Consider the following 12,317-nt stretch of genomic DNA (forward strand, 5'->3'; position numbering starts at 1 on the left):
CTTCAGACCTGAACTGGTCCTTAAAAAGTGGGTTTTGAAAATTTTCTGAAAAATTTCACGATTTGCTTCTAAACTTTTAAGGCTTCTAACGTCCCCAAAAAATAAAATGACATGCGCACTTCGCTAAACGAGGCCGCTGCCAGCAGTCCGCATGGGCGTACCAGGTTATACCTAGTGCGCACGCGCGGGATCTGGCTGAAGCGAGCGGACGTTAGAGAGGCGGCGATGAACTGAGGTAGGCGGATCCAATGAAAGGGAGGGTGGCGATTTCACTTCAGAAGGCGGCGCTGGGCACCTAAACGAGATGGCTGCAGCTGGGCACCCTACACCATGAGACGTCCCCTTGGACACATTTTGAAGTGAGTGACAGGTGATCTAACCCTGTTTTTTATGATTATAGAGCCACAGGCGCATTTGATAAAGTCACTTTAGGATTCAGTGTATTACTAGGGACATCGCCATATGTTTAGGTTATAGGCCTCATTTCTGATGACAGAATCCCTTTAAGGTGAAATATGGCCGTGTCCTTAAGGGGTTAATGTCTGATCTTTATACGTGTATCCTCTGACTGTAGAAGTGCTGTAGAATATCTTGGCGCTGTATAAAGGTTATGGGGGAGATTTATCAAAACTGGGGCAAAGGAAAACTGTCTTAGTTGGCCATAGCAACCAATCAGGTTCCACCTTTCATTTATCAGTGCCCCTTTGGCAAATGAAAGGCTCATTCTGATTGGTTGCTATGGGCAACTGAACTATTTTTCTTTTGCAACAGTTTTGATAAATCTCCTATAAGTTTTTGGCAACCACCGAATATTAGCTTGTGAGAGACAGACCGCGTAAATCCGTGCGACTCAATGAGGGCACCATAAAGGTTCCCTTTACCCTGGGCATTACCAAAGTGATGGGGTAAAAATAACAAAAAAAGTCCCTTTTCCTTCCTGCCTATGGGCCAGTTTTTTACCTAAATTACTGATCCCTTGTATGTTTTGCAGACAGCAGAAAACCTCTGGTATCTGGGTGATCGCTCACGGATCCGCCCACCAAGAGGAATCCTGAGAGGTAAATGTTGCCGGTTGTCCATAGCAACCAATGACGTGGAAAATGAAAGCAGCGACCTGATTTGCTGCTATGGATATCTCCTGCAAATGTCCAGGGAATGGAGTGGGTGCTGGGCTGTGTAGATCCGAGGATGGATGTTGTAGTTCTGCCATCGAATAGTAGAATTGTAGTATGACCCCCTGGATGTTCCGTCTGAGACCCGGAGAAGGTGACTGCACCGCAGGTTCCACCCCCTCTGCCCTGACGTCATTCAGCGGCGGCCGCCGCCGGTTGCTAGGTAACGGGAACGCTGTGTGGGGGCAGAATGGGTTTTGGAGGATCTGGGGGCGGCGCGCTGCGGGGGAGTCAGTAGAGAGACCTGGGGGCTGCATCTAATGGCGGGGGTCTAAAGGGGGGCATACTGGAGAGACAGCCTGACACTGCCGAGGAGAGAGCCTGGGAACTAGAGACTGCCTGGTATTCCAGAAGAGATCTAAGGTACTGGTGGAAAAAGACTGCCTGGATCTGGTGGTGAGCTCAGGTACTGGTGAAGAGAAAGAGCCTGGTACAGGTGGAGAGAGACAGCCTGCTATTGGTGGAGAGCTCAGGTACTGGTTGGGCCAGACATCCCTGCACTGGTGTGGAGATCTTAGTTACTGGTAAGTTGAGACATCCCTGTACTGGTGGAAAGATCTCTGGTACTGGTAAGGTGAGACAGCCCTGTACTGGTAAGGTGAGACAGACTGGTACTGGTGGAGAGATCTCAGATACTAGTGGGTTGAGACAGCCTGGCACTGGTGTAGGTTAGACAGCCCAGCACTGGTGTAGGCGAGACAGCCCAGCACTGGTGGAGAGATCTTAGGTTCTGGTTGGGTGAGACAGCCCAGCACTGGTGGGATGAGACAGCTGGTACTGGTGGATAGATCTCAGATACTAGTGGGTTGAGACATCTTTGCACTCATAGGGTGAGACAGCTGGTACTGGTGTAGAGATCTCGGGAACTAGTGGGGTGAGACAGCTGGTACTGGTGTAGAGAGTACTAGTGGAGTGGGACAGCTGGCACTGGTGGAGAGATGTCAGGTACTAGTGGAGTAAGACAGCTGGTACTAGTAGAGAGATCTCTGGTACTATTGGGGTGAGACAGTCTGGTACTGGGGAAGAGATCTCAGTACTAGTAGGGTGAGACAGCCTGGCACTGGTGAAGAGATCTCGGTACTAGTGGGGTGAGACAGCCCGGCACTGGTGGAAAGATTTCAGTACTAGTGGGTTGAGACAGCCTGGCACTGGTGGAGAAATCTCAGTACTAGTGGCTTGAGACAGCCTGGCACTGGTGGAGAAATCTCAGTACTAGTAGGATGAGACAGCCTGGCACTGGTGGAGAGATTTCAGTACCGGTGGGGTTAGACAGCCTGGCACTGGTGGAGAGATTTCAGTACCGGTGGGGTTAGACAGCCTGGCACTGGTGGAGAGATTTCAGTACCGGTGGGGTTAGACAGCCTGGCACTGGTGGAGAGATCTCAGTACTGGTGGGGTTAGACAGCCCGGCACTGGTGGAGAGATTTCAGTACTGGTGGGGTTAGACAGCCCGGCACTGGTGGAGAGATTTCAGTACCGGTGGGGTTAGACAGCCTGGCACTGGTGGAGAGATTTCAGTACCGGTGGGGTTAGACAGCCTGGCACTGGTGGACAGATCTCAGTACTATGGTGAGACAGGCCGGCACTGGTGGAGAGATCTCAGTACCGGTGGGGTGAGACAGCCCGGCACTGGTGGAGAGATTTCAGTACCGGTGGGGTGAGACAGCCTGGCACTGGTGGAGAGATTTCAGTACCGGTGGGGTTAGACAGCCTGGCACTGGTGGAGAGATTTCAGTACCGGTGGGGTTAGACAGCCTGGCACTGGTGGAGAGATTTCCGTACCGGTGGGGTTAGACAGCCTGGCACTGGTGGACAGATCTCAGTACTAGGGTGAGACAGGCCGGCACTGGTGGAGAGATCTCAGTACTAGTGGGGTGAGACAGCCTGGCACTGGTGGAGAGATTTCAGTACCGGTGGGGTTAGACAGCCTGGCACTGGTGGAGAGATCTCAGTACTAGTGGGGTGAGACAGCCTGGCACTGGTACATTCTGGTCGTGGGCTCTGCTCCTTGTGTTGGTAACCCAGACCCTTCCATTACAGGAGAAGACACTACAAAGTTGAGGCAATACAATTGGCACAATGGGGTCTCTGAACCTGGTGGGGCGGTACAGAAGCCATGAGGCCAGGGGACGAGCGCACTACTAGACATTACCAAGGCTACTAGTCGTCCGGCAGGTGAGCCCCTCCAAGGATCATGGCCTCGGAGTGTGTGAAGGTGGTGGTCCGATGCCGCCCCATGAACGACAGAGAGCGAGAGCTGAAATGCCAGGCGGTGGTGGCCATGGACAGCAGCCGGGGCCAGTGCTTCATCAGGAAGCCCGAGGGCGGGGAAGAGACCCCCAAACAGTTCACCTTTGATGGGGCGTACTACATTGACCACTGCACTGAACAGATCTACAATGAGATCGCCTACCCACTGGTTGAGGTAAGTGGCATTTAATACCCCCTTCACCCCCACCCTACAACACAAGGTCTAGAAAAAAAATCTGCACTAGTAATAGAGCCATAATATATCCCACAGGGGGCGTCACCCAGCTTTCCTAATGTCCTGAGTGGCAAACCTGCTAAATTATGTGGCGTAACATCCCAAATCTGAAGTGATTATTTTACGTAGGAGCTTACAATCGGATTTCAAGCGCACACTGGGACCAACCTCATAATGAAACCAGTGTGCACACAGATACATATATATATATATACGTGTACAGCTTATATATTGTGACCCCATTGCAGGGCGTGACGGAGGGATACAATGGCACCATCTTCGCGTACGGTCAGACCGGCAGCGGGAAGTCGTTCAGCATGCAGGGGGTCCCGGATCCGCCTGCACAGCGAGGCATCATTCCTCGGGCCTTTGAGCACGTCTTTGAAAGTATTCAGGTGAGGACGGATGATCGCCGCGGCTCGGACAATCTGATGTGTCCTGGAAATATTTCCATGTGTAGCAGCCGAATGTATAGAGCCAAAATCTGGACTGGAGCACCTCATGGGAATGAAAAGAAAAAAAAATATCTACAACCCCAAAAAAATATATATATCTGCCTTCCCATGATGCTCCAGTCCTGTTTTTGCCTGTGTGAATAAAGCCTGTGTCTCCGTCCTGCAGTGTGCGGAGAATACCAAGTTCTTGGTCCGAGCCTCGTATCTGGAGATCTACAATGAAGAGATCCGGGATTTGTTGGGAGAGGACACCAAGCAGAAACTGGAGGTATCAGGACAAGGACTCTTGTTAGAGGCCAAAGTTTGATTAGGGGGGTGTTCTTTAGGGGGGATACAGTATTTTTTTCCAACTGTCAGTGTACAGATGCTCCCGTTATCCACAGCCTATAGAGTGGCACCTATAGAAGCCCCTGAAATGTGGACTCTAAATCCTCCAAAATCTACAGTCCAGATCCTGCGCTGAACCAAGTTGCTGCTCTAGGAGTGCAGCGTTCACTCAGGGTTTCGTATGCGTAGATCAGCGGTCGGCAGCCCCCAGCGCGCACATTCACTCAGCTGGAGGTTTTCCGGGATTATCCTATTTATGAACTATCCTCAGGATACTCCCGGGACCCCCATTGATCAGCTGTATGAATAGGCCGCAGCCCTCGGTGAGCGCTCAGGCCTCTTCCTAGGCCATGTGATGTCATGTTCATTGGTCACATGGTCTAGGCACAGTTCAGTTCAAGTGCTGTACAATGGACGGCGCTGTGCTAGGTAAGCAGCGAGGAGGTCGTGGTGCTCACTGGAGTCCTGAGGATATAGGTCATCAACCCCTGTAACAACAGCTGGAGTGCCGCAGGTTTTCCAGTATAGTTACCTGTCCTCGTAGCATTTACGGCAATAGCAGGCTGGGTCTAGAAATCAGGCCTCTCCTTGCACTATGCTGTTGGACAGGACTAGGTTAACGAGTCGTCTCAGATTAGGTTTCCTCCGGGCCTTTGGCAGCTCTGTTGTATTCTCAGTGACCCTTGTCTCCACAACAACCGCCGCCTCGGTCCCTGCTTCCCAGCTAGGACAAATGTCCCTATAGCAACTGGAGTCCACCACCAAAAATGAGGCAGACCCCGCCACAGCCTATGTGCTCCACATCCCAGGATCCCACCTACCATAGTTTATGCTTTTATTCGGTCAGGTCCTGGTGGTGGGATGATCGGCGCCATGATGTTTTATATGCTAGGGATACATGGCCATGCCCTTCCAAACCAAATTAAGAGGTTACGATCTTGTGCGTTACCTGGAGTTTTTCCATGCAGTGCTGGTCGTAGGCTAGCGTCCCATTCGTACAGTGATATTCTCCTGTTTTCCCTTTGTGGGATACTCTGCAAACAGTTAACATGGCCTCAGTTTGCAGCTCTCAATGAGGACCCGTCACCTCTCCTGACATGTCTGGTTTAGGGCTCATGCCCACGAACGTAAGGGCTCCGTGCCCGTGCTTCAGACCGCATACGGCGGTTCCGCAATACACTGGTCACCAGCCGCGTGTATTCCGCATCACGGATGCGGACCCATTCACTTGAATTGGTATGCAAATCCGGAGATGCGGTGCGGAAGCACGGATTGGAACCCCACAGAAGCACTACGGAGTGCTTCCGTGGTGTTTCTGGCCGTGCCCCCGCACCGCAAAAAAGTAGTGCATGCACTACTTTTTTTGCAGTGCGGACCGTCAGATCGCGGACCCCATTTAAGTGAATGGGTCCGCGATCCACATGCGGCTGCCCCATGGCCGGTGCCTGTGCATTGCGGACAGCAATTTGCGGTCCGCAGCACGGGCACGGAGCCCTTACGTTCGTGGGCATGAGCCCTTAGTATCTACTTGCATTCCCAATGTAATAACGATTCTGGATCATCTCTTTTTCTGACTCTGTGCTATGCCATTCCTTTATTATTCCTGCTAGAAGTTATGAATGAATTGCTAGCAGTTTGCAGATGGGTGTTACAAATTAGGGGGGTGTTACTGCACAGTCTGACACTGGGGACAGTATTGGATAATGTCAGACTGTGCAGGGACACACTCCAGCTGGACCTTCAATGCAAACTGCTAGCAATTCATCCATAACTTCTATCAGGAAAAATAAAGGAACAGCACATATTACATGGGGAGTGCAAGTAGTTACTAAAACAGAGAGGTGATAGCTCCTTTTTGGAGCCCCTATACATGTAATCGAAAGGTCAGCCTGAGCCCCCTAACTTTTCTATATGTATGGGGCCTCCTGACTCTCCCCTGCAAAATGATGTTGGGGGACAAAAGGACCGAGCATGTTAAATTTCATCACCAAATCCTTTTGTTCTTAGGAAAGATAACCCACCTTTAGAGGTGCCTGGCAGCGGTTTATTGCCTTCTCTCCACTGACAACACTTGTATGCTCGGCCAAACCTAGTGTGCATGTCTATGGTGGAGTTGGGAGGAATAGCTGAACCAACAGCTATTGATGGCGTATGGGCATGTTCAGCTACCAGCAGTGCCAACATGACAGCTCCGCAATCTATAGATACAGATCAATGACCTTGTTGTCTGTCCTCTGGCCTCCATGTCCATTATACCGTCAGCGGGAACGTCGTCACCTTTTTGTCTGGGTTTGTACAACTTGTTGGGACGTTATAGAATAACTGCAATCCCTGAATGGTTGGGTTATGTCCTCAGCTGAAAGAGCACCCGGATAGAGGTGTGTATGTGAGAGCCCTGTCCCAACATACAGTGCACCGTGTGGCCGAGTGTGAGAAGATCATGGACACGGGTTGGAAAAATCGCTCTGTAGGATACACACTGATGAATAAAGACTCGTCTCGGTCGCACTCCATATTCACCATCACCATCGAAATCTGTACCACAGGTAAGAATATCACATATGTGATGGGGCGGGGGTTAAACCGCTGAGATTTTACATATGGATTCTCTCTGTTGGCAGATGAGAACGGAGAAGATCATCTCCGAGCTGGGAAACTCAATCTGGTGGATCTTGCCGGGAGTGAGAGACAATCTAAAACTGGAGCCACGGGAGAGAGGCTAAAAGAAGCCACAAAAATAAACTTGTCCCTCTCCGCTTTGGGCAATGTCATCTCAGCTCTTGTGGATGGAAAGTCCAAGCACATACCTTACAGGGACTCCAAACTAACCCGCTTGTTGCAGGACTCGCTGGGAGGAAACACAAAGACACTTATGGTGGCATGCCTGTCTCCTGCTGACAACAACTACGACGAGAGCCTTAGCACCTTACGTTATGCTAACCGGGCCAAAAATATTAAGAACAAGCCACGTATCAATGAAGACCCCAAAGACGCCTTGCTTAGAGAGTTCCAGGAGGAGATTAAGAAATTGAAAGCGATGCTTGCTGAACAGCTGGACATCAATGAAGTTCCAGGTATGTTCTTCCACAATAGCGAGTATGGACTATACTGCTGTCCACAGCAAGTGATGGAAGCCGGCCATCACTAGTAATATTAGTCTTTAGGGGTTGCATGAAATCGCCCCTTTCCGTACTTGATAATGTTGTTTTGCCTGTGGAAAAGATTTACCAGGAAGTTGGGGCTCCACAGAACTGGGGCCCATGTGCAGATGCTGAGGCTCCACCTACAGTAAGGCTGGTAAGAAGATAGCTGTCAGTCAACCACTTATCCCACCGACAGCTCTCTGTCCCGGACTCATGCACATTCAGCTGAGATTGCTTGTGTCCTAAACAGAGAGAGGGGTTCTTCGTTAAAGGGGTTGTCCGCTTATACTATATTGATGGCCTATCCTCAGGATAAGACATCAACATCAGATCAGTAGGGGTGCTGGCAGTCAGGTCCCCGCCAGCACCCCCACCGATCAGCTGTAGGAAGAGTATGAGCGCTGTGTTCTCCTCACTGTTTACCTGCTCGCCATCGACATCGCATCAGCGTGCAGTGTACGGTAATTATAGCTCCTCCATCCCATTCACTTGGGTGGAGTGGATGGGAATGGAGAAAATGGGAATGGATGGGAATGGAGAAGCTGTAATTGCACTGCTCACCAGCTACCAGCACTGTCTGCTGCACAATGGATGGAGATGTGCAGTTCCAACCCAGGGGCTACAAGGTAAAAGCTGGTCGGTGGTGATGCTTGGTGTTGGACCCTCTCTGATCTGCTATTGATGTCCTGTTCTGAAGATAGATCTTCAATATAAAAATCATGGACAAGGCCTTTAAGAACAAAAGGATTAGGCATGTTAAAATCTTGCCGGGGGAAGATTTGGGAAGTCCCCATACACATTAGATGGTTGGCCAGTCCTACCAATATCGGCTGACATTTACCTAATGTGTATTTTTAATAAGCCCGCCTCTTTAGATAGAAAGTAACACCAATTAAAGTCAGGACATGTCACTCTTCTATCTGCAGCAATTCAGACGCCTTCGGGGAAGTCCATACAGATGGAAGTAAATGGACATAGAGTGGACATGGAGTCCGAGAAACAGCTGATCCGACAGGTAAACCCAAGCATGTGCCCAACCTGCTGGGTATAGGAATCAGACAGAGATGTCCAATGCTCATAAATTTACTGAAAAAAAAGGTGCAATTTTGCCCTAAACCAACAGTGCAGCACAAAAGCAGTTTACTAACATGGGCATAATACACACCAACAAAAATTAATTGTTGCCCATTTGCTTTGGTCATCATACAAATGTCCATCTTCATATCACCTTACAAAACAACCTATACTCCAATCCTCCTGTCTGCCAATAGTGAGAGTTATACTAAATATGATCTATACCTTAAAACATTAAAGGGGTTCTCTGGGAATTAAGAAAATGAAAATACTTAAATATTACTTCATTATAAAAATATTCCCAAATACCTTTTATTAGTTATAATGGTTAGTTTTGTCTGGGGAGCAATCATTAGGAGAAATAAAATGGCCGCCGTCCTATTAGTACACACAAAACCTGTCCTAATCACACAAGAGGACAAGTTACTTCACAACACTGAGGTAAAGAGCTGCCTCATCCTCCTCCTTTCTGCTCTACTTGTCAGGGATTATAATCCTGAATACAGATGAGCCGAATCTCTGTAGGAATTGAGTTCATGAGGAGACATGAAGTACAGAGAGGACAGGACAGACTGTGGTAATGGAGACTGCATACAAGAGCTGCCATCAGCCACATCCGCCCTCCTCTCTGTACTTCATGTCTCCTCATGAACTCCATTCCTACAGAGGTTCATCTGAAGATCTTATTATCTGTATTCAGGACCATATTCTCTGACAAGCAGAGAGGAGGATGAGGCAGCGCTTTACCTCAGTGTTGTGAAGTAACTTGTCCTCCTGTGTGATTAGGACAGGTTCTGTGTGCACTAATAGGACAGCGGCCATTTTATTTCTCCTGATGATTGCTCCCCAGACAAGACAAGCCATTATAACTAATGAAAGGTATTTGGGAATATATTTATAATAAAGTAATATTTACATATTTTCATTATCTTTATTCCCGGAGAACCCCTTTAACGTTAGGGAATGCTGTATCTAACGAGAGACCATGATCAGAGTTACATTAAATCCAGGAGGGCAGGATAATACTTACATAGTGCGGGTGAAAAAAGACCTAAGTCCATCAAGTTCAACCTAGTTCTAGGAAATCATCTAAGCCTTTTTTTAAACCGGCCACTGTTCCTGCTGTGACCACATCCTGAGGTAGCAATTGCACAGATTTAAGCTCATATTAGACGGGCAGATAATCCTGAAGATCCTGAAGAATGAGCATTCCTGAAGAATGAGCAAACACTCATTCATCGGGTAACTGGAATCTTTTAGGCTACTTTCACACTTGCGTTCGGAGCGGATCTGTCTGGTCTCTGCACAGACGGATCCGCTCCTATAATGCAAACAATGGTATCCGTTCAGAACGGATCCGTCTGCCTTATATTTCAGAAAAAAATCTAAGTCTAATTGTTAGTCAGACGGATCCGTCCTGACTTTGCATTGAAAGTCAATGGGGGACGGATCCGTTTGAAATTGCACCATATTGTGTCAACGACAAACGGATCCGTCCCCATTGACTTACATTGTAAGTCTGGACGGATCCGTTTGGCTCCGCACGGCCAGGCGGACATGAAAACGCTGCAAGCTGCGTTCGGGTGTCCGCCTGCTGAGCGGAACAGAGGCTAAACGGAGCCAGACTGATGCATTCTGAGCGGATCCTTATCCACTCAGAATGCATTGGGGCTGTACGGATCCGTTCGGGGCCGCTTGTGAGATCCTTCAAACGGAACTCACAAGCGGAAACCCCGAACGCAAGTGTGAAAGTAGCCTTAGCAGGTTTAAAAATGATCGCTTGCCGGTGGCTGATCGTGCTGTCTAATCACGCTCTGCTGCCTGCAAACAATCATTCAGTATGAAGACAAGTGATGGTATTAGAGACTGCTCCTCCCCATACTGTGGAGGAGATCACTGCATGATATAGCAGCAGTCGCCTCCGCTGACGAGCAGGCGATTGCTGGAAGGAACGCTTCCCTTCCCACAATCACCTAGAAGATTTGCAGATCTAACAGAAGCCGAACCGTTCTTATGGTAAACAAGCCTTGATGACTCTAGAGACAGGACTTTTTCTTCTCCAGTCGGAGGCAGTGCCACCTTGTCTTTTGAGGGGATTTTACATGGAACAGTTTTTCACCGTATTGTTTGTACCGGCCATTTATATATTTGTATAGGGTAACAATTATAAATAGGGGCACAGCAATAACTGAACCGGGTTATTTAAGAACTCCTGGGTGTAATACATCTGGACCTGGAGCCTTGTTCACACATTTACCTCATTTACTTAGCTTGGACCATATCTACAGTTAGGGTCCATTCACACGTCCGTTTTTTCTTTCCTGATCTGTTCCGTTTTTTCAGGAACAGATCAGGACCAGATCTGGACCCATTCATTTTCAATGGGTCCTGGAAAAAATCGGACAGCACAATGTGTGCTGTCCGTTTCCGTTGTTCCGTTCCGCATGTCCGTTTAAATATAAAACATGTCCTATTCTTGTCCTGAAAAATCGGATCCTGGTACAATACAAAGTCAATGGATCCGCAAAAAACGGATGACATTCGGATGTCATTCCGTATGTCATCCGTTTTTTGCGGATTCCGTTCCTGGAAACACATAACAATTTTTTTTTTTTTTTTTTTTTCAATTTTTTTTCAAAGAAATCCAAACAACTTTATTTGATTATTGAAATGTATACATGCTCCCGTTTTTTGCGGATCCGCAAAAAACGGATGACATACGGATGACATACGGAAACATTTTCAGGAACAACGGATCCGCAAAAAACGGACCGTTTTTCAGGATGAAAAAAAACAGGACGTGTGAATGGACCCTTAGCCAGTTGAGTATATTACTGGATGTACTAGCAGCCCTGGCACCACCGATATCAGCTCCTCAGCCCTGGCACCACCGATATCAGCTCCTCAGCCCTGGCACCACCAATATCAGCTCCTTCCTTATTATATATATATATATATATATATATACATAGTGGATATAATTTTTTTACAGCACAGAAACCTGACATTTTAACAGGGGTGTGTAGACTTTTTATATCCACTGTATATATATATATATATATATATATATATTCAGAGCTAAAAAAAACATCTAGTAGTTCTGCCCCTTCCTGATCCTCAGTGATCAGCTCCCCTTTACCATCATTCAGGAGACATACCTGCTCTGAACTTGGTTTTTTAGCTTTTATATATTTAAAGATTTTTCCGTGATTTGTTTTGCTCTCTTTGGAAACCTGCTGTTCATGATGTATTTTTGCAGAATTTGTTTCTTTTTTTTACAGATTTTATTAAAGGGGCTGTCTCACTTCAGCAATTAGCATTTATTATGTAGAGGAAGTCAATACAAGTCACTTACTAATGTATTGTTATTATCCCTTTTGCTTCCTTTGCTGGCTAGATTCATTTTTACATCACATTATACACTGCTCATTTCCATGGTTACGACCACCCTGCAATAGTGAATTTCCCCATGGTGGGACTATTTAAAGGATTATCTTATCCAATAGAGGTGGTCGTGCTTGCACACCATAGGAATAGGCACTAGCCTATGTGCACTTCCATGGTCTCGGCCAGAAGAAAGGGTGGCGCTTTTTTCTATAGTGTGAAAACATGACCACCACTGATGGATTGCAGGGTGGTCATAAAAATGAGCAGAGTATTA

At 47.8% G+C, this 12,317-nt stretch overlaps 1 protein-coding gene across 3 annotated transcripts in view; it reads left to right on the forward strand.

Moving 5' to 3' along the window:
* Positions 1-1,181: 1,181 nt before the first annotated feature.
* Positions 1,182-12,317, forward strand: part of KIF17 (kinesin family member 17) — a 29,604-nt gene continuing 18,468 nt past the window's right edge. The window contains exons 1-7 of one of the 3 annotated variants that reach the window (XM_044278587.1): positions 1,182-1,335; positions 3,213-3,597; positions 3,906-4,052; positions 4,279-4,380; positions 6,796-6,985; positions 7,061-7,513; positions 8,509-8,597. In XM_044278587.1, the coding sequence (XP_044134522.1) occupies positions 3,367-3,597; positions 3,906-4,052; positions 4,279-4,380; positions 6,796-6,985; positions 7,061-7,513; positions 8,509-8,597 (1,212 nt within the window). In that variant the 5' untranslated portion in view covers positions 1,182-1,335; positions 3,213-3,366. The other 2 variants (XM_044278586.1, XM_044278588.1) reach the window with 2 other exon arrangements.

The sequence above is a fragment of the Bufo gargarizans genome, chromosome 2, assembly GCF_014858855.1.
Source record: "Bufo gargarizans isolate SCDJY-AF-19 chromosome 2, ASM1485885v1, whole genome shotgun sequence".
NCBI classification, from domain to species: Eukaryota; Metazoa; Chordata; class Amphibia; order Anura; family Bufonidae; genus Bufo; species Bufo gargarizans.